The sequence below is a fragment of the Cydia fagiglandana genome, chromosome 2 (genome assembly GCF_963556715.1).
Source record: "Cydia fagiglandana chromosome 2, ilCydFagi1.1, whole genome shotgun sequence".
Taxonomy (NCBI): domain Eukaryota; kingdom Metazoa; phylum Arthropoda; class Insecta; order Lepidoptera; family Tortricidae; genus Cydia; species Cydia fagiglandana.
In genome coordinates this window covers 1,873,662-1,897,014 of record NC_085933.1, presented here as the reverse complement: position 1 = coordinate 1,897,014, position 23,353 = coordinate 1,873,662, and the positions used below count along the sequence as shown (strand labels likewise).

Sequence of the window (23,353 nt, the reverse complement as noted above, 5' to 3'; positions counted from 1 at the left end):
GGCTACGTGCTCACATCAGCTCAGTGCGAGCTGGAGCTCTCAGAACAGCACAAAGGGATGATCAATGCTGCTGCCTTCATTGGTAACTATTGTCGTCAACCTGGCGTTCACCAGCGGCCTAATCATGCTGAAGCTGAACGTGTCCATGGAGTCAGTCGGCATGGGCTACGTGCTCACATCAGCTCAGTGCGAGCTGGAGCTCTCAGAACAGCACAAAGGGATGATCAATGCTGCTGCCTTCATTGGTAACTATTGTCGTCAACCTGGCGTTCACCAGCGGCCTAATCATGCTGAAGCTGAACGTGTCCATGGAGTCAGTCGGCATGGGCTACGTGCTCACATCAGCTCAGTGCGAGCTGATGCTCTCAGAACAGCACAAAGGGATGATCAACGCTGCATGTAAGTAATGATTTTATCATAGTTCTGTAAATAAAAGGAGGACCTTTTTACGTGGATAAGGGTTAAATAAGAAAATTAATCTTTATAGCCCTTAACTCTTGTGATGTCTACAGGAAAGAACGTAACACAGTGATCTGTTTGACCCAACTATAGTCCTCAACCTGGCGTTCACCAGCGGTCTGATCATGCTGAAGCTGAACATGTCCATGGAGTCAGTCGGCATGAGCTACGTACTCACGTCAGCTCAATGCGAGCTGGAGCTCTCAGAACAGCACAAAGGGATGATCAACGCTGCTGCCTTCATTGGTAACTACAGTCCTCAACCTGGTACTCGCCGGCGGCCTGATGCTGCACGTGTCCATGGAGTCAGTCGGCATGAGCTACGTGCTCACGTCAGCTCAGTGCGAGCTGGAGCTCTCAGAACAGCACAAAGGGATGATCAACGCTGCTGCCTTCATTGGTAACTAAGTCTTTTATACTATGTTACTTAATCAATTATCATTAGACTTAAAAATGATATTAAAATTAAATTATTATAGGTATGCATACTTCAATACCTATCTTTTCTAATCTAGAGGTACTGACGGTAAGACAACCTTTGAAAGCAGGTACCTACATATTTAGATGGAATTGCGAAAGTTTCCCTTCTTGGAACATCGATTTACGGGTAGAAAATGAAAATTAATAGATACAATTTATTTATTACCGACTATGGGCTTCCTATCAAACTAGTTCTAAGCCCAGAGAAATTTGAAGGCTGTATGTCTAGAACAGACATGTAATCAACTTTGAATCTTAAATATTTTGAATGGGAAAATTATGAACATTGTAATATGCGACAACTACTTGAATAATAAATTTATCTTTAAACGCATTTTCAATTCCAGGTATAGTATCGACGTCATTCCTATGGGGCTACCTCGGCGACCGTGTTGGGCGGCGAGCAGTCATGCTACCAGCCATGTTAGCATCTGCTATATTTTCGGTAGCCTCCGCGTTCGCTAGTGATGTGTGGACGTTGTTCGTGCTCAGGATCCTGACAGGATGTTTGTAAGTTAATCTTCTGCACTAAAATAATATACGTCCCGTTGCTGTCGGTGTTCATTGGACGGCGAGCAGTCATGCTACCAGCCATGTTAGCATCTGCTATATAAGCTATATTTACGGCAGCCTCAGCGTTCGCTAGTGATGTGTGGACGCTGTTCGTGCTCAGGATTCTGGCAGGATGTTTGTAAGTATTTTTTTCTAATAAAATGATATACGTCCTGTTGCGGTCGGTGTTCATTGGGCGACCAGCCATGTTAGCTACCAGCCATGTTTGCATCTGTGGACGCTGTTTTTGTGCTCAGGCGTGGCTCACTCCGCGATTTCGTCGCTTTGCTACAGGTAGCTAAAAGTACATCCGTTCGACCCTAATTTTATGGTTTGCCATAAGCCGCGCGTGGCGCTGTCGCCACCTAGAGCCATATCTGTGCTGATCGTGACAGACGCGCTTTGTTAGAGAGTGAGTCTTCTGTACCTAGTACTATTATTTATTCTATGGCTCAGGATCCTGACTGGATGTTTGTAAGTTAATATTTTCTTTTAAAAGGAGATTAAATATTTAGTGTTAAGTATGCTATGAACGCCGCGATTTAATTGATTTTTAAAATTAAAATAAAGATATTAGATTTAAATCGAGGCAGTCGAGTTCATAAATATTTCAGCTTAAACCTATGTATGTAGTTTAGTATGACACTATAGTATATTCAAACGAATAATAGTGCCCTAAGATAGCTAGTGGCCTATCGTCGTTTACATTCTAACTACGCAATTCCACAATGGTCATTATTTTGAATGGTTTGTTTAATGAACATTTCATCAACAGTGCCTTATCGACGCTGATTACTTATCTGTACTATAACGTAATTAATAATAATATATTCATCAATGCAATACTATCAAAACGTTGACGCGCACGTGCAAAATGAGGAACGTGGTAATTAATTGTAGTTAATTTTACATGTATAGTATATAGAAAACTTGAAAAATAAATACCAATATAGTTGGCTAAAGGATGACCACGATAAATCGGGCCGGGCCTCAAACTGACCAACATTTGTTCAGCGATTTCGTTCGGCTATAGCCAGGGGATCCGACGACCCATATCTATTTAAAACAAAACAACATTTTCAAAGTTATTGAGAAAAGGGGCGCATGCGCGATGCCCGTGTCTTTCGTTGCTGGTTACACGCAGCGCGCTATATCTTGTATTTCTTTCTAATTTCCTGGCTTTACGCCCCCTATTAAGATAAAGCATTTTTATTGGGCCTGTTTTCTGTGTTACGATTAATTATGGCTATACATACAAAAGTTTGCATTTCACGTCTTCTTGTACTATACTACCAAAGTTGGCTTGCCGGAATATACATTACATAGGTAGACTTTTTGTTACCTACATACTAAGTTTTAAAAGAACTTTTATTTCAGTACTACGTAAGGTTAATGGTATTGCACAATCATACAAAAATAACTAAGTTGGTTTGCCAAACTATTACCTAACTACAGCCAACAATTTTTCGTTCCAGTGTATCAGCCTCCAGTGCCACGGTGTACGCGTACCTGGGCGAGATGCACGCCAACTCTCGGCGGGCGGCCGCCATCGCCTGGGGCTCAGTGTTCATCTCATTCTCCTTCATTATCTTACCTGGTAAGTCTACTACAGCCCTAGAAGAGTTAAGATCATGGGGAGTTGATTTGATGAGAGAAGCGCACGAGCGGTTGTCGTGGAAATCCCTGGAGGAGGCCTATGTCCAGCAGTGGACGTCTTTCGGCTGATGTAATAAATCGGGCGATCACTGTGACAGTATCTAACAGTATTTTTACCCATCCTCGTCGCCACTGAAGAATATGCCTCCAGGCCAGGATAGGGAGTGAGCTGATGACACCAAGGAAACACGTCCGTTCGGCATAGGATTTATTAAAAGAGAGAGAAATAAACCTACCCACATTCAGTCGGCGCCTGATTACTTAATCTACCCACATATGTCACAATGCTGTCCACAGGTCTAGCCTGGGTAATAATCCCCGGCAAATGGTCCTTCCATCTCCTCAGCATCAGGATAAGCTCCTGGCGTGCGTTCATGTGGTCCTGGTGCGTCCCAGGGCTGGCTGCGGCAGGGATCCTGTCTTTACTGCCTGAGAGTCCACGGTTCATTCTGGCGTCTAAAGGCCCGGAGGCTGCGCTGCCTGTCCTGGCTAAGATGTACTCTTGGAATCATGGAACTGGAGCTGATAATTATCCGGTAAGAAACTAATATATTTTACCATTCATGGAAGTTGAAGGAGCGAATGGAAAGGATACGGTAAATTTGTTGCGTTTCGACGATATCTTCAGAAGACGCATTTACCGTTGGTTAGGACAAATGACCACGAATTAATATGTGGAAGTGGGAGAGAGCGTGCCGCACTGTTGGGAATACCCTTCGATTCCTTGCAACAACATCATTTTCATAATTAGTGTAGATAGTAAAGGCATATTTTGCGTCTTTAGAAGGCCCTAAGTCAGTGGCGGATTTGCAGTCTTTGCCGCCCTGGGCCCCAGGCCCTGTAGCCGCCCCTTTCAAGGCACCCATAATATTGAATACATATATATATTTATATATTGAGTTATTTCTTGTTACCATCTGCGAATTTTTGTCACATTTTGCCGCCCTTAAGCCCGGGCCTACTGTGCCTTAGGGCAAATCCGCCACTGGCCTAAGTAGATATATTATTTTCCAGGTAGAGAAAATCACCACCATTGGCGACGCAGAGGCGTTCAAGGGCGGATTCGCTGGTGCTCTGAAGAACTTTACGCACATCTTCCGGCCGCCGCTGCTGCGCTGTGTGTTTATATCGCACATATCGATGTTCGCCGTGTTTATGCTGTATGTACCCATTTCATTTCAAAGATACTTACCATAGATGCTTACTAGTTACTACTTATCAATCAATCAGTCAATAATCATTTATTTCGAATAACAAAGATTCATAACATAATACATGGGTAGTAACATAATAAATAGTTCTCTAACTTATTATCTACGTTAGTATTCTTATATCTAAGGTATTTATACAATAATAACTAAATAAATACTCCATTGCAACAGTGCGCACATCACTCGACTACTTGAGCATAGTTAGTGATGTGCAAACTGCAGCAATGCCGTATAAAAGGACAATCAATTCTATCAGCTATCATGGCCAGGATGCTGTTGCGGCTATCCCGCACCCTCCGCACCAGGGACGCGCACTTCTTTCTAATTGTTGCATAAAAGCAGTCAACTCTCGCCTCCGCAATCTGCTGCGCTGCAGAAGCGGGGCAGCCGCATCAGCACCCTGAACGCATTATAATATTGTACTTAGCGCTGTTTGCACCATCCCACTTACCCACTTACCAGTTAAACCTGGTTACCAGAACAATTTGACACTAGATTAACGGTTCAACGGGTTAGTGGGATGGTGCAAGTGACGCTATGTGTTAACATGATACAACATAAAGGAATGAATATTTCTTGTCATCTGCAGGATTCTTGTAAGTTAACTTTCTTTGATCTTTAGCGTTAATTAGAATCTCGACCCTAACCTAAAGTTTCTTGGAATCTGGGCGGACTTATAAACATTTACCGGTTGCGTAACGAAGAAATTCTTATAACGGTTACAACGTACATTTTTCAGAGCGAGCGGCCTCTATGTGTGGGTGCCCGAAGTTATTAACAACATCCTTCAAAACGACAGTGAAAGGAGCATCTCTATCTGCGAGATCATTACGCAGAAGGCGCTTAATAAAACCGTAAGCACCTAAATTGTAAATCAAGTTAATTGACAGTACAGAACAAAGCCAAGATAACAACCATCAATCGTTAACGCCTTCCGAATATTAAAGACCGCATGACTTTTCATTCGCACCCGTTATTTCAATTTTCTACAACGAACTAAATAAGATGTGTAATAAATGCAAATATAGTGCATATTATTTTCCATCGTATTTTCACGGAAACATACGAACGGGTGTGCTCTTTCGGGCAGTCTCGTTACAAAAAGTAATGATCTTGACTGAAGTCATCTGAAGTAGCATGACAAATACGAACGTTTCCGAAAAAATACGATGGAAAACAATTATGCACTACAAACAAACAGCACCAGTCATGGGACATTTAAGAGGAAATTTGGAGTATTTATTATATTTCCCTTATAAATGTAAATGGTCTACCGCTTAGCGTGTTAAAAGATGAAAGTCCTATCCGTCTTTCATGTTTTAGGCGTGTTGTATCAAAGATACTGCAAGGAGTTTCCACATACTTAACAAATTAAAACTATGTTTTTTTTCTCCAGTCATGGACACCAAAGCTCCAGTAATGGGCCCCCGGTAATGGAAGTGGATCCAGTAATGGGCCCCCTATAATGGACATTGCTCTATCAGTATAAAATATTGAAATGGGGAATAAGTTATGGCAAAAAAATCATCTTTTGGTATAAGCTTTTATTGCTGAATGTATTTTTCTTTCCACAGCCAATTATTATTGTATTAGATCCATCGAGACAATTCTAATGGACCCAAACAAAATTAGTTAGGGTTTATTGCGATAAAGTTCCCATGGCCACCTCCTGTCTCCATCATCAGATCAGGTCCATGTTATCATAATATTGCATTATCATCCGATTTGCATACTTAATTACGTACTTACACAAAATTTCAACTGAATCGGAAATCGTAAAGTGGATCAAATTCAGCTACCATGATTTGACCTACACTAACTAACAGGGCAAGTTAAATAAAAGTTTGGAAAAACGATATTAATTTATTCGAAGTCCGAGAATACCTCCTGGTTGACATATTTCGTAACTACATTTTACTTCTGTATTGTTTAAAAACATGATATTATGGCATGGCAAGCATCATTATGTCAATTGTCCCATCATAGGAGGTATGCAGTTTTACAGCTCCTATAATGGGATTGGGCCAAATACCACTATTTTTTTACATCTGTGGAGTCACAACATAGTGTGTTGTATACCTTATCTCATGATAAATGCAATTAAAAAAACACATTCTAGTTTTCATCAAGTATTAATTAATTAAAATTTAATAAATTAACTCACCTCTCTTAGCGAAGTTGTTAAGAATTCGTAGTGGTATTTTTTTTCAATGACACGACAACTTTTGGGTTGACGCCAATTTCTTAAAAGATAACCAAATTTAATAAAAATTGAAACATAAACAGCTCTAGGACTCTTATTTATGATAAAAATATATCCAGTGTTTATAAACTACTTTTAGATACTTATTTTAGAGGAATTGTGGTTTTTTGTCCCATTACTGGTTCCACGTCCATTATAGGGTCCACTACTATACCTACACCTGTAGATACCTATACTCGTATTTCATCTTAGATAGGTACTCGAATGCTAATCGTTTATTTTACGTTTTAATTCTGATCTTAGAGATTTTTTAGTTCACTTTTTAGATTTAGATGCCTAAACAATCCTCAATGTCATGTTCCAGCAAGCCCTGGCGTCGCATGTAGAAGCGGTCTGCAACCCCAACATATCGGTGGGGGTGTTTCCGATCTCCATGGCCATGGGAGCCGTGTTCGCCATCACATACCTCGCTATTGGTGTTTTCATCAATAAAGTAGGGAAGAAAACTCTGTACAGTAAGTTTTTGTTTGTCCTTGTCCTCCTAAGTCCGGAGTTCCTTTAAAAAGAACAAATTAAAATCGAATTTTGAAATATAATGCAATAAAAGAAGATTCCAAATTCAAAACTGCAAATATGACTCTGGGTCTTAGGAGGCTATTTTATCCTGGATTAGGATCGATGTGAAAAAGCCCGTAAATTTATTCATTTCGATTCAAGGCCCATACCTATTTCAAATCACTACACCTTATAAAACAAAGGCCCCCGCCGCGTCTGTCTGTGTGTTTGTCTGTTCGTGATAAACTCAAAAACGATTATGCGATTTTCACCTGATCAATAGATAGAGTGATTCTTTAGGAAGGTTTAGGTGTATAATTTGTGACGTTTCACGAAAAAGGTACCTTATGGCGGCTGGCGCTTACGTCGCATAGCGCCGCAATAATATTGGAGCGGCGTTGATAATAGCGTAAGCGCCAACCGCCATAAGGTACCTTTACTCGTGGGACGTCACATTTGTTAAGGTTATGTGTAACCCGTGAGAAGCCAGGGCGGGACGCTAGTATCTTAATAAAACTGTACCTATGGCGTAACTCCAATAAATCTTTTGCTCTTAATCCCCGGAATCTCAAAACACGACATCCTTTGACCAGAAAGTACGTCTTCCATTAGGTAATTATTTAATTGTAAGAAACATCTAAATAGTAAATACCTATCTCATTTTGTTCCAGATGGCATCATGTTCATATGCGGCCTAGCGACGATAGCGGCGGCCTATGTGCCGCAAGGGGGCGCTGCTACCGGCCTACTCATCCTAGCATTATGCGCAGGCTGCGGGGCATCCATATTAGCCGCCATAGCTGTTGACGTGTTCCCTACATCACTAAGGTATGAATAGTCGTCAAATTATTCGCCAGATGGCGCTAAACCTCGGAGCTGTGACGCTAGACGTCGCTCTTAAGATCATAGCGGCGGCCTATATGCCGCGAGATGGCGCTGCTACAGGCCTACTCATTATAGATCGTGCTACGAAGCTTCCTCTGATAGCATAGAGTTGGACCACCCATAGATCATGTAACCGAGCTAACTATGCACGGTATTTGCAATGACAAATTGTCGCAATGTCAAGTTTCATGAAAAAAAATATGACTTCCTCTGTTATATTCATGTATGTATATAGGTGCAGAGTTAGCTTAGACGGACGTTATATAATTTATCATAATATTATTACAGAGCTATGGCTATGTGCGTGATGTACATGGTGGGGCGACTGGGCGCCGCCGTGGGGGCCTATTTGCTGGGAGCTACACTGCACACGCACTGCGAGCTAGCTTTCACTGCTATGGGGGCTTTTAGTGCTGGTAAGAACCATTGGCAGAACTAGTAGAACTTAATAAAGCAAGCAGGTATAGAGAAGTAAAAGTAAAATAGAACATACAAAGGAAAAATAGCTATTACTTTGCTTATTAGGGCTGATTTAGACGGCGCGCAAAATCGCATGCGATTTTATTTACATTACGGACTGTTGGTTACGCCTAATTAAACCGCCCGATCGAAACTCGCAATGTAGGTAATGAAACTCGCATGCGAATTCTCGCGTCGTCTAAATGAGCCCTTACAGAAGATCAAGATTCATTTATTTTACGAAGCAATTTCGTCACCAGCTATAAGTATAGGTAGCTTCTCAATATAAGTACCTTACGAACCGTGAGAAAAAAAAAGATATATCAGTAAAATCATATTAAATAGTTTAGCAAGTATGAGAAATGTAATCAAATATCGCTGATTTTATGTGATATTGATGTTAAATTTTTACTATCAATTCTTAATAGTAAACTATTGTTCTAGGGTCAACACTACTTATGCTCTTCTGGCCCAACCCTCAAGCGGTTCGAGACGAAATGGAAGAAAAGGGTCTCTCATACTAACCTACCTAGTTGTAGTACCATCTAACAGTGTAAACTGACTATTTTCGACCTTATTTTAAAGACTTTAAGGTCCATCTATGATCAGTTATAAGTGTCAGTGATTATAATATAATGTTCCAATTAGAAAATATGTGCCTCCGTGAGACTGAATGATAGAATGATTACAATTTTGTATTTATACGTTTTGCATTTTAATAAAACGTTATAGATTTAGCAAGGTTTTATTTTTATGCCATCTAGCGGGAACATGAAGCGTTACTCAGGCGAGTCTAACAGCGAACTGGCGTATGTAACAAAACTAGTGTGTGTAGCAAAATACTTACATTAGTAATTTTGTGAGTCAGCAATAGATGGCGCTACTTAATACATTATGCCACTCAATCACTAGATGTCACTCCAAGCAAGGAAGAAAATTTTATTCTCTTTGCTTCCAAGTATTGGCTATTTTTTAGGGTTCCGTACCCAAAGGGTACTTAATATCGGGACACTATTACTTCCGTTGTCCGTCTGTCCGTCCGTCCGTCTGTCTGTCACCGGGCTGTACTTACTTATGAACCGTGACAGTTGGACAGTTGAAATTTTTATATAGGGTTATAGTAGTACTATAAGTTAAAAAGATAACTTTTATAAAATTGGTTAGTTGCATTATTGTTTTGTTGTCATTCTGTCCAGTCTGCCAGGCATTATAGGGACACCATTTGTTAGAAGAAATGTATGTGACGTTCCACGGAAAAAGGTACCTTATGGCGGCCGGCGCTTACGTTGCATAGCGCCGCAATAATATTGGAGCGGCGTTAATAATAGCGTAAGAGCCAACCGCCACAAGGTACCTACCGGGGAACGTCACATGTTTGGTTATTTTAAATACCAGAAAACCAGTGTTTCAAGAGTGACCCAGGCGACAGTGACAAAGGGCCCGATTCGGATTTTGAAATAGATATCTATTAGATATCTTTTAGACATCACCAAGATACGATAACGATATGTTTAAGATCTAACCTGTCAAGTTTGACATTTGCTCGATTCTGGAGATACTCTTGAACGATTTCCACAGAATATGACTTAGAGATCCAATTCACATCTAATAGATATCTTACTCTATTTAACGTAAAAGTGACATTACGAATTGCGCTGCAAAAGAGATCTAGTTGATATCTAAACTATAACGTATCTAGAATGGATCTAGTACGTGTCGTCTCTTGTGAATATCTTGAAGTTCGAATACGGCAGAAAAAAGTTTATTCACCCACTTACGTAACGGTTCAATCATTTAAAACACGCTTTAGCCCAAATTCCTTCTAAACCATCGCTAACGAGGTCAAAAAAGGTGTCAACACACAAACCGTATCGAGGATCATGGATCAGTTGATCGCTAAATAATGATAATAATGACACGACATTTGTCACTTCTCGCGACGTGTCAACCCTTTGCCACCCCTTTGGCTACGATAAAACTATTAAGGTTATGTTATGAAAGGTGGAAGCTGCCAAAAAAACGGTAGAGTCAGTCCATGAAAAGTCTGCAGCGGATTTGATAGCCCACGCAGTGCACGTGTTATTTTAAACGTGATACTTCTATGAAATTATGACGTATAAATGACACTTGCTCTGCTTGGGCTATCAAATCCACTGCAGACCTTTCTTGGTCCGACTCTAACAGGATTGTCGATAATATGTATTTTGAGTGTATGCATGTAGAGTGCGTCTACGCTAACTTTGCACCACTTTGAAACGATCTAAAATTTGGAAATGCGCACTAAAAGAACTTAGAGGTAATCACCGGGTCAGCGGGCCTACCAGGAACCACGTTCGACGTGTTGCCCCTCTGTTGCACTGGTTCATTCGTACGTAAGTGTGACAGTGAGGTAACACGTCGAACGAAGTTCGCGGTAGGCCCTCAGGTCATACGTCTCAGCCTGTCAAATGCCATTGTATTCACTTTAAGGGGTATTCAGACGGGACTGACGAAATCAGTCGATTTGTTCAGGAAAATAATAAATCACCAATTTGCATTCTACTATGAAAATTGTCATTTTTGTGTCCGCACCTGCTGATGTGATCGGGGAATCAAATTGGTATTTGCGTCCGCACGGCCCTGTTCGATCGGAGAATTTCATCAGATTGGCGAAAAATTGTCTCGTCTGGATACAACTTATACCTTACTATCAACCAACATCGTCGACTTCCAATCACAATTGTTATAAATATTTTACGACAAAATAATAGCGGTCAGACCGTAAAAAGCGGGTGAAAAAGGCAGGTAGAAGATTAGGGGATGTATAATGTTTCGGATTCGGCGAGATTGTGATTAGGGCGGCCGTTTAGCGGGTTCGGATCCCGGGATTTCGACACGACATTTCGATGTAAGGGAAGGTAGTCGACACGCAGATATTTATACTACCTACTAGTCGCGAGATAACGCATAATACATTTTATACAGACGACGATTTTTTTTTTGACGACCGGTCTGGCCTAGTGACTGTGCCTATGAAGCCAATGGTCCGGGTTCGAATTCTGGTAAGGGCATTTATTTGTATGATGATACAGATATTTGTATATTTGTTCCTGAGTCATGGTTGTTTTCTATGTATTTAAGTATTTATATATTATAAATCATAAATCATTTATTTTTCGTGATAAACTTAGTGTACATACAAAAGTAACATGCAAGGCTTTTAATACAAACATAATTAGAAATTGTTTACCACGAAATGGGCTCGCTTCAGCATAATGCTGACCCGAGACTGCCCGAGAGTCGGCGCTGGTCTTCCGGCGAGTCCATTTTGGTGGGCCACGATCGCAGCTGTACGGCACGGCCTCGTAGAACTGAACTGACTATGACTGAGACTATTATATATATCGTTGTCTGAGTACCCACAACACAAGCTTTCTTGACCTTACCGTGGGGCTCAGTCAATTTGTGTAAAAACGTCCTGTAATATTTATCATTATTTATAAAGTACTTACAAAAGATGGTAAAGTTACTGTAAGGTCAGATGAGGAAAGACAAACACTAGGGCAACAGTAACTTGTAGGGAATCCTCATACTGTTGGTCCTGCCCTGAGTAAAATAAACTAAGTTTCTCTTCCCCCCATGACCTTACGCCATGTTTACCATATAGCACTGACCCCCGGACCGGCTGTGGAGTCGGTTAGGCTAATTAAAATGACCCGAGGGGTCGTAATCAAACTGACATTACCAATCATTGCACCCCTTGTTTGGGGGCATATTCCAGTCTGTTTAAACATAGAGAAATAAAGTAAGAATAGAATGCTCACTCCATACATCAGTTTTGGTGCCAAAACGACTATTATTTTCGCAGTCGACCCCAGTCCATACCATGTATGGAGAAAGCTTGAAAATGAGGCCTGGAAAAGGATAGTTTTTGTCGAATATCATTATCATTACACGCAGACGGAGTCAGGAGCAGGCAGAAGCTAGTCTGTCATAATTGACAATGATTAAAATTCTTTATATGATTACAATGACTTAATGTTTTGGATAGGATTGTCTACAATGGCTACCTACAACACCTACTACAGCCTAGCGCGACATATACAGGGTGATTCCGGGGTCGTGGAGCAAGCGATCAAGGCATGATACACAAGCCCATACTGAACAACTTTTACTATGGGACCAACTCCGAAATCGCGAAAAAAAAATTGGTAGTTTCATACATTTCGGCCGGTCACTGTATTATGCCTTGATCGCTGGCTTTACTAAGGGACCAAATCCGAAATCGCGAAAAAAAACTGGCCTTCCCATAGAACACGACAACATGTGATCGGCCGAAATGTATGAAACTACCAATTTTTTTTTTTTTTTTTTTTCACGATTTCGGAGTTGGTCCCATAGTAAAAGTTGTTCAGTATGGGCTTGTGTATCATGCCTTGATCGCTTGCTCCACGACCCCGGAATCACCCTGTATAATAGTAGAAATTAAATAAATTGGAACTAAAACAACATACTACCTACATTGTTGCAATATTTAAGTATTTTACATCCCTCTATCTACCAGAGGCCGCAAGAGGCCGCCATATACCTGGTGGACAAGTATAGAAAGAGACCTCAAGAAAGCCCAGGTGCCTTAACAGACAACCCAAGAGCGTAGGACTTGGCGCAGGACAGTGAGGAGACCCGACCCCAAATAATGGGACCAGGAGAGGAAGAAGACGGTAAAAATGAGACAGTTACGTAGGAAGTGGCGCCCTCAATAATGTTCTACAATTTCTTGTCGGCCTATAAGTCGAGTGATACAAGAATAACCCCATTCCACCCTCCCGCCATATCGCGCGGTACATCGCAGTGAACGTGTTTGACCTTGTGACTTGCTGACTCAGGATGGGTGACATGTTGTTCAACCCGGTATTTTAGCTAAATGCTATGTAAGGTACCTATAGTTTAATAGGTTTTTCTCAAACATGCAATGAAATATTGATGTTATGTTCCTTATAATAGGCTGCGAAGTATGACGTTTCAGGTGCGGCTAGGACAAAAGGTCGTTAATGGAATTTCATACACATCTTGCAGCCCTAGGCCGGCAAAGTCCTCTTTTTTAATTTTCATTTCACAGATATTTGTGACACAGCATCGTGGCATTCATCCATTAAAAAAAACTAGAGGCAGTATTTGCTTTATGGTTCGTAATGACACTCTGCCACTACGCCTATAAAAAAAAAAACAATGTTTGCTATAATTTGCAGTTTTATTTGTATAAAATCAACATGAACTTAATAAATAATACATTATATAATTTTAAATTATAAATTTAACTATACAAATAAAAACATTTATTTTAAAATATTTCATCTAAACGTTAGCGGTAAAAAGGTCTACTCAAACACGCGTAGGTAGTTATATTTTTTAAATTGTTATGGAGGTAAAGTTGAAAAATATTCATTCTGTTTTATTGGATTTATGGTGCATTGTTGATTTTTAGTGTTCCGTACAAAACTTTGTTTACGGAACACTTATGGGATCACTTCGGTCTTGCAAATCAGTTAAATACGTTTTTCTCAGAGACCGTTTGACATAGATACCTAAAATTTGGAACAGTTATAGAAATTACCACCACTCATATTGTAAATAAGTCAAAACTGCTTATTTCTTATTAAAGGGGGAAATTTAGGGGGTTGAGAGGGGTAGGCTGAAACTTTTTTCATTTGTAAGAATCGTGTGGGGTACCATTAGAAAGCTTGCAAAAAATTGAGTCGATGGACTGATTTTGACTTCATTTTAGACTGCAATAGTTTCGTCAAAAAATGCATTTAAAGTTGCAAGTTTTCATACAAAATTTTTCACCTCTGTCCTGGCGATTTTCGCGAAAACTATAGCTAACAGGCAGCTGACCAGTCAATACCCAACTTAAAGAAGCATGGAGACGGCGGGAAAATTATCAGCTTAACTTTATCTTTATTAGTTTTTCAACTGCAGCTTGACCTTTGGTTGCTTAGGGCTAGCTAACTGATGCTTACACTGGTCATTCATATTAGGCGAGAAACATCCTTAGTTAAAACTTTGGCATTGAAATTTATGACTTATGTCTTTGACACAAAGTTTAATTCTGCTTGCTTATTTTTGTGGGATATTTAATTTTATCTCAATAGCCTACTATAAGTATGAGAGAGATCTACAAAATACGACCTTATTATATTGCAAATAAGTTTCAATTTCGAACGGGCTTTCGAACCAATGGACTAAGCAGGGACTAAGCATCTCAAAAATCTGAAAAATTCAAATTAAGAATTCCGTTCTTGACTGTCGTTGTGTTTTTTTTTTCCACAATAGGACACATAAAGTTAGTAAGGCGTATAGAGATAATAAAGTCATTTAATATTTATGAACAGCTTTGGCCTCATGTATAGATTTTATTGAGAGTATCTGATTCGTCGAAACAATATACACAATATTCCTTTTCATTAAGTACCATTACATTTCTGTATTAATTGTATAATTATAATATCTATTAATTATATTCAGTACTTATGTATATTTTTGAACGGATCGGTGAGCAACAAGATTCAGGGCTATAACCGATAACCGCGAAAATAGAAGTTCGCAAATTGCGAGCATTTTTCTCTGTCACTCTAATTACGCCTTCATTGGAGTAAAAGAGAAAGATCCCCGCAAATTGCGAATTTCGGTTTTCGCGGTAGCCCCTCAGTCCTGTTACGAGAAAATAATTTTGGAAGACATTATAATAGTATATGACAGTTAAATATCACAGTTTTTAGAAACAAAGGTAAAATTGACGAAATATTTAAAGTAAGCCGATCTTGTTTTTTAGCAGTTCTAAATAATATTAAAGTCTATATATATGGCATAGAACTAGAAACAAAATCAAATAAAAAATAATAATGAGTTCTAAATTCAAATTGAAGGAGTATACATTTAAGGTATTATAGGCCAAGCGCGCACCACGATATATTAATTTTTACGACACGATTTTAGAATCGCGCTGTAATATATCGCAGAAAATTCACTGCGCGCACTGCGATGAAAAAGTCGACGATTTGTTCATTCTCAACATGGATTTCGTACCAGTCGCTTGTCATGAAACGTGTCTTTAATAGGTATGCGATTGCTGTATGACTTTGAGCATTTATAACACAAAGGTGATCCCCGTCTATTTCCATAATTAAATGGTCAACATCTAGCGTCTCATTTTGAGACTCCATTGGAGATGCAGGTGCCGAGATGTTGGGGTTTGGAGAGCGAAATGCCGACTGAGGTCCGGCCGGTTTGCGATTTTATTATCATAGTGCGCGCGGGGCCATACAACTCCGCATGCTGCAATTCACTTTGCGACAATCGCGTCGCGAACAATCGTGGAAAAATGTCACAAATCACAATTTTAAAATCGCTGCGATATTTTTGTCGCATATGCGCGCACTAACATATAAACACATACGTTGCATTTCTGCGACAAAATTGTCGCAGGACAAAAAATCGTGGTGCGCGCCTGGCCTTACTCTAAATTATTATAATACATCAAGCATTCGCGAGATGCTCGACTTCGGTATTCAAACACAAAGCAATAGTACAAGAATCTAACTAAATGCAAAGGCCGAAGGAGCGATTCGAAGATCCGAAGCGTCCGACAGACGCGCGCCTCCCGTAACTTTTCCAAGTATTTTTAAGTACAAGTGTCTAAGTCGCAAGATTCAAACGCTGAAGTCGCATTGGGCCGAAAGCCCGAAGCTTCCAGGAGGTCAGTTCTAAACACAGGTAATTAATACAAGTGTCTAAATGCGAAGGCCGGAGGCCGAGCTCCGCGTAGGGCCGAAGGCCCGAAGCCTGCAAGATGCCAGTGGTTAAACACAGAACTGACAGCCTGGACGCTTCGGGCCTTCGGCCCTACGCGGAGCTCGGCCTTCGGCCTTCGCATTTAGATACTTATACTATTGTTCTGTGTTTAAGTACTAACATCCTGGACGCTTCGGGCCTTCGGCCCTACGCGGAGCTCGGCCTTCGGCTTTCGCATTTAGACACTTGTACTATTGTTCTGTGTTAAAGCACTGACATCCTGGACGCTTCGGGCCTTCGGGCTACGCGGAGGTCGGCCTTTGGCCTTCACATTTAGACACTTGTACTATTGCTCTGTGCTAAAGCGATGACATTTTGCTAAAGCTCGGCCTTCGGCCTTCGCATTTAGACACTTTGTACTATAGTTCTGTGTGTGTGTAGTTGAATACGGTATCCTAAAAACAGGCAAACAACCTCTGTAAAATGTAACGATGCGAGCGGTACGGCTACCATCAGTTTGGCATTGACATAAACGCTACCGTGGGCGTGAACGTAATTTACTTTCTATGTATCTCGCTCGTACTGACATATTAGTGCGAAAGAGATATACCTATAGGAAGTAAATTACGTTCACGTTATCGTTTATGTCAATGCCAAACTGATGGTAGCCGTACGGAACACTAAATGCCTCGAGCTATCTCGGACTTGGCCAAATTATTTGACTTTAATATGAGTTCCGACAAAATAATGAAATTAATATTTTTTGTAATCGTAGGTGTTGGAATTGGCAGCGTAAGCAGAATTGATTTTAAATAACTTGCTGCCTCTGCCGCCAAGTCAAAGACGAAGTATGTATATGGTTGCTTATGGCAATTTTATTATTTGAGAAACTAAGGAAAATGGCTTACAGTTTATTAGAAACAGTTTTGTGGCATATATTTTAAATGAATGTAACTACAAATTCGTCAACACTGTGGAAATTATACTTATTTACTCCATGCATAAAGCAACGATGTATGTGAAACATGATATCAACATGAAAGACTATGTAAACTTATGTGACGAAAACGACAGTCAGACGGATACAAGGCGAAAAAATCAAAGATACATGAAAATATACGGGTAGTAATAATACACGACTCGTGTAAAACATACGCGTGATAATGATATAGGTACGTGTTGGTTATATTTTGGGTGTAGTTTACTTTTAGTTTTTTCTATAAATAAAACTTGGGTTTCGTGGATTTTTTATTTTATTTATTTCATTGCATGTTTGAGAAAAGCACTATACATACCTCGGCGGGAAATGGGGTTGCCCGCGCTCAGAGCTATCCGGCCTCGCTTCACTCGGCCGTCTATATGTCTTCGGCCGGCAACCCCTTTCGTCCCGGCCTCTGTAGTAATGTAACTATTATCGCAATACTTTGAGTGCAATGCAATGCAATGTAATTATAATTAAGTAAGTAGGTACATGTTTTTTTAGGGTTCCGTACCCAAAGGGTAAAAACGGGACCCTATTAGTCTGTCCGTCTATTTGTCTCTGTCTGTCTGTCACCAGACTGTATCTCATGAACCGTGATAGCTAATCACTCTAATCAGTAAGATTTACTTACATATTTCTATTGCCGCTATAACAACAAATACTAAAAACAGAATATAATAATTATTTAAGTGGGGCTACGATACAACAAACGTAATTATTTGCCGTTTTTTGCGTAACGATACTTGGCCGGTTTTTTTTCAGTATTCATAGGAAACTCTTATTAGGTTTAGAGGTCTAAGTATAAGAAGGGAAAATGGATTTAAACCTTAGCTAATAAAGTTATCTACTGTACTAGTCAAGGCTTGGATTAAGTATAATATATGCAATGGCACAGAATAAATAATAGTACTAGGTACAGAAGACTCACCCTATCAGCACAGATATGGCCGCTAGGTGGCGGCATCGCCACGCGCGGCTTATGGCAAACCCCAAAATTGGTTTGGAACGGATGTACTTTTAGCTACCTGTATCAAAGCGACGAAATCGCGGAGTGAGCCACGCCTGACAATGGATAAAAGTAATAAAACACTACAATATGGATCTAATATGAATATGGATCAATAGGAATATGGATCTTCCCAAGCGTGAACGAGTGAACGTGCTAAAACAATTATTTATTGTCTTTAGCCATAAACATTTAATAAAAGGGGCTGGGTGCTGGTAATAAACGCTTCAGAGGGTTTTAAAATAAGTTCTACCAAAAAAACAATATATGTATTTACTTACACTTATATGTATGTTTATACAAGTAGGTACGCTTAGTTTTTTTTAAATTTGATCACAATTGTAGAGCTTTTCGCAACTAAAAAAGTCTAATTCAAGCTACAAATTGTAACAAAATATAAACAAACTTCTTGTTGTACAAGGTTTTCAAGAAAATACAAACATTTCTACTACATTCTCATTGGCCTGTTTTATGTAGAGTTGAACGTTGAACCAAGCTAGCTAATTTGGCATTTCCAAAGACAAATAGTGGCAATGACGAAATTTCTATGAAAATATGACGTTGAAAATTACATTCTTTCACTTTCTTCTGTTAGCCAAAATCGGTCGCAACGGGCAGTCATGTTTATATGCTTTATCCGATTTACGAAAAATCAAATATTTAAAAAACAAACACAATTTAATGGTAGGTCAATATAAGCAGTGCAATTAAGTGTTATTTTTACGTCATAATTCAATAGAAGTTTAATTAACACTAGCACTGAGTGTGCTATTTAGGTAATTGCAAGGTAAGTCGCTATTGGCGAATAATTACGTGAGTTAAACCGTATAATTTATTTCTTTTAACATGTCTTACGAAAATTTTACTTCGACTCATAGCCATCATAGGTTAATAAACAAATAGGTACCTATTTGAAAGTTTCGGTGGCACTCTCCTCTCATTCTGTAAAGGGGCCCACGGATTAACAGTCCGCCGGACGGTATCGGCCTTCTAATTTCTAACCCAATATCTCGTATTGGCAATAAACTGGCGCCGCCCTCTGCCAGGAGTCGAACCCGTGGCATATGGCGCAGCCGTTAGCCGACGTGTCGCACCTGAGAGCACACGTGCGGCGTTTTTGTCTGTCTGTCTGTCCGGTCACCCAATAACAGACTGTCTAATGACTAATGATACGTGTAAGAGAAGAAAATGGGTCAAGAGATGGGTAAATGCTATAACGTAACCAGTTTTCATTGTTCTTGAGTGTAGCTAAAATCTTTCGGTTGAAAGTTAGGTACAGATGAAGTGCAAATTGTTTTCCATCGTCTTTTCTCGGAAACGTTCGTATTTGTCATGCTACTTCAGTCAACCTCAGTACCTACGTTTTGTACCGAGACTTAGGTGACAGTCCATTTCCAACGACAGCTGCATTACTGTTCATTTTACTATGGAAATTGACAATGACAGCGACGCGTTCAGTACCGGTAGTGCAGCGCTGCGGTTAGAAATGGAATGTTACCATTAGTGAAATAGCAAGACACGTTCGTACGTTTCCGTGAAAATACGGTGGAAATTAATTATGCTCTACATGACTACATATCTGTACTTATAAGTTTCTATTTCCATCCATGTACAACAGTCAACTGTAAAAATATGGGTGTAGCCAACTTATTCAAAAATATGTCCCATAGTTCTTAAGTCGCTGACATACGAGCTATGCGACATGTTTTTGAGATGATTTGTGCACACATATTTTTACAGTTGACCGTACTACCCCTGTAAGTTTAAAATGATGCTATAACGAAGATCATATCGTTTTATAATTGACGAATATGTAATGGAACTCACCCCCAATATGTGCACATAGCGTGACGGTGTATTAGCATATAAACGGTATGGCACACTGTGGCTCTGAGAAATTGTCTCTAAAGTTGGACGTTCACTTAAGAGTCACACAAACCCGTCGCCGAAAAAGCCGCTCCCATACAATCGTCAATCAAAACGACACGCTTTAATAATATGAAAACTGGCATGGAACTTGGCTTGGCAAAGTAACACATATCTTCTTCTGCCATGTACCTACAGTCAAGTGTAAAAATATGGGTGTACCTAGACAACTTTTACGCAAAAATATGTCCCAATGATAGTTAAGGATCACTCACGTTAGACCGGGCGGTGTCCGGGCCGGAGCTTCCGGAGCTTACTTTTCTATGACATGACAGGCGATTGCGTGATGCTTTCCATAGAAAACGATGCGCCGGAAGTTCCGGCCCGGACACGGCCCGGTCTAAGGTGACTCATCCTTTATGGGACATATTTTTGAGATGATTTGTGCACCCATATGTACCTACACTTGACTGTACTTCAAGTTTTTCTTGATAAACATCTTCTCATAAACATCATCTACTCGCTCTAATTTCTTTGTTTTACAATAATTTATTTAGAAATTTAATTCAGGCAACAAGGCCCATATTACAAATACCGTACAGACTATGTTAGTCTGTAATGTATTTTATAAACTTAAAACTAAACACTATTTAGTCGACAAAACGGTGTGGCTCCGTTGCATCGGCTGCTCTTAATACCTATAAGCAACGAATCAAAGCAAAGTTCCTTGGAATAACCTTTTTCTGACAAATTTTGCCCAAAAAGAAACCTCTGACCCTGCGCGCGCGCAAGTACACGCAGCAATTGGCCGTATCGTGGGAACCGCGCCACCTGTCTGTCTGTCCGTCCGTCTTGTTCCCATAAGGCACCGTCACACTCTGTGGACTTGACCCTATATGTAACCAATGTATATGTAGATATGGAAATTGTGTGACTCTTCGAACATATGTCACTAGAAGTTTAACTGCCATGGTTTCGTCCGTCTGTCCGTCCGTTTTGTTCCCATAAGCTACCATCACACTGTAGACTTTGACCCTTTTATTTAGGTACTGAGGTACGCTGTGGGTAAATACTAGATAGCATCCGCACACGGGGCTTCATCCGCGTTTTAAAATTAAAATTCCAAGGAACTAGAATAACTAACTAGTTAGTGTAATTAGGGCTCAAATGTACAGTCGCCATCAGATATATCGGAGCAGCCGAGGTGCTCAAAAATATCTGAACACGGACTCTAACCCCTTGACCATAAAGACGTGTTCAGATATTTGTGAGCACCTTAGCTGCTCGGTTATATCTGATGACGACTGTACTATGCGCCACGCCGACCAGGGTTAAGCCCAGAGGCGGATTAGAATCCGGGGTTAATCGGTTAAACATGGAGTTACCATGGTTACCAGTACATGCCAGTACAATTCAACCCTGGCTGGCGCAAGTGGCCCGGTAAGCTCTTAGCTTATTCTTCCCTATAAATTCCGTAAAGGGGTCCACTGATTAACAGTCCGCCGGACGGTACGTATTGGCCTGTCAGTTAGAACAAAATTTTGACAGTTCCGAACAACTGACAGGCCGATACCGTCCGGCGGACTGTTAATCAGTGGGCCCCTTAACTGACTAAATGGTACCCAAAAAAACCGGGCAAGTGCGAGTCGGACTCGCGCACGAAGGGTTCCGTACCATAACGCAAAAAAAATGTATTTATTGTTATAGCGGCAACAGAAATACATCATCTGTGAAAATTTCAACTGTCTAGCTATCACGGTTCGTGAGATACAGCCTGGTGACAGACGGACGGACGGACGGACGGACAGCGAAGTCTTAGTAATAGGGTCCCGTTTTACCCTTTGGGTACGGAACCCTAAAAACCGCCGATAACTCAACCTTGTACCTAGTGGGCTCAAGCCAATACCAATAAGCTATACTCGATAACAACACCATTATAGCCACGGCTCAATTTCCTCCCAACACTTAAGGCGCGGCTCTCTCAGTTAAGGCGCTACCGACAAGTAATCGATTAAACAAACATCCGGACCCCCATAAATCAAACCTGATTGGATGCGCCAGAGATTATGAGCGCAGACGCAGAGAGTCACAGCCGTATATGAACAATGAGATACATCAAATACTAGATATTGAAACGATATGATTGGATATATCAGTGACAAACTCCTGTGTAAGTGTTAAAAGTGACGTTTGTGTTTAAAGAAACGTCAACACTGACATATCCGATCCATATCGTTTCAATATCTAGTATTTGACGTATCTCATTGTTCGAATACGGCTGTCATACACAAACTTTTACCACGCATTTCTGAGGTTATATCACGGAAGAAAGAATGAGCGCGGCGCTTGTTTTGTGGGTTATATAAAGGAATATTTATTTATTTACTTAATTCAATTTAAAATGTATTTGTCAAAATTATTTACTTCTAACAAATGTTTACAATCATAGGTGCCGAATTTATACATTTTATTATACAATTGATAAAATTGTCATGTACTTTTTTGTAAAACCCAGTACGTAGTTTTTGCAGTGTAAGTTACTTAAATTTTTGATATCTGTCAAGTCAAGAAGGATAAGGCAAGTCAATCCTTGTAAATTCTGTTGATTTGTATACTGCGTCAAGCAGATCTTGTCAGTAGAAAAAGGCGGCAAATTTGAAAAATGTAGGCGCGAAGGGTTATCGTCCCATAGAAAATTTGAATTTCGCGCCTTTTTCTACTGACAAGATTTGCTTGACCGTCTATATCTATAAACGAAACCGCCGCGCCTGCGCCGTTACTCTATGCAGAGCGGAGACGCCACTCTTGCGCATCCCAATCAAATCCGCCGATCAGGTGCTATATTCCGCCGTTCTTGCAAAAGGGCATGACTTCATAACTTTTTCTTTTAACATATGACCTTTTGGAATAAGTGTTCTTATAATAATCGAGTCTGTAGTGCCGTTTCCTACTGGCGAAGTGTATTGTGTGATGTGATTTAAAGAAAAGGTTACGTTTCGGTTGCAAAAGCATTACTCCGTAACATTGCAACAAGGACGATATCAACTTCCTCGATATATTTACCTAGGTAGTTATAACTTTGTAAATTTCTGTACCTATCTACATTTCATTTAGTAATAAAATATTTTTACCTTCTAAAAAAACTTCCTTGATTAATTAAGTCACAATCTTTGCCGCATTATTACTGTCACCAACTGTCACGATTTTAATTAAGAAATTTGCCAGATAGATCTTAAAGTATTAGGTATACTAGGTACACAACCCCTGAA

The 23,353-nt window shown here is 40.1% G+C and overlaps 1 protein-coding gene across 2 annotated transcripts in view; it reads left to right on the top strand.

Annotated features, from left to right (window-relative positions):
* Nucleotides 1–750: 750 nt before the first annotated feature.
* The window catches only part of LOC134673969 (synaptic vesicle glycoprotein 2A-like), a 396,395-nt gene continuing 373,792 nt past the window's right edge, over nt 751–23,353 (top strand). Inside the window, exons 1-10 of one of the 2 annotated variants that reach the window (XR_010099536.1) lie at nt 751–859; nt 1,287–1,449; nt 2,967–3,088; nt 3,445–3,683; nt 4,162–4,307; nt 5,098–5,212; nt 6,926–7,076; nt 7,788–7,944; nt 8,290–8,417; nt 8,905–9,185. Coding sequence is in view for 1 of the 2 variants with exons in the window: in XM_063532020.1 (XP_063388090.1) it covers nt 760–859; nt 1,287–1,449; nt 2,967–3,088; nt 3,445–3,683; nt 4,162–4,307; nt 5,098–5,212; nt 6,926–7,076; nt 7,788–7,944; nt 8,290–8,417; nt 8,905–8,984 (1,401 nt within the window). In the remaining variant the exon portion in view is untranslated. Of the gene's footprint in view, nt 860–1,286; nt 1,450–2,966; nt 3,089–3,444; nt 3,684–4,161; nt 4,308–5,097; nt 5,213–6,925; nt 7,077–7,787; nt 7,945–8,289; nt 8,418–8,904; nt 9,190–23,353 lie in introns of those variants that run through there. The other variant, XM_063532020.1, reaches the window with a different exon arrangement.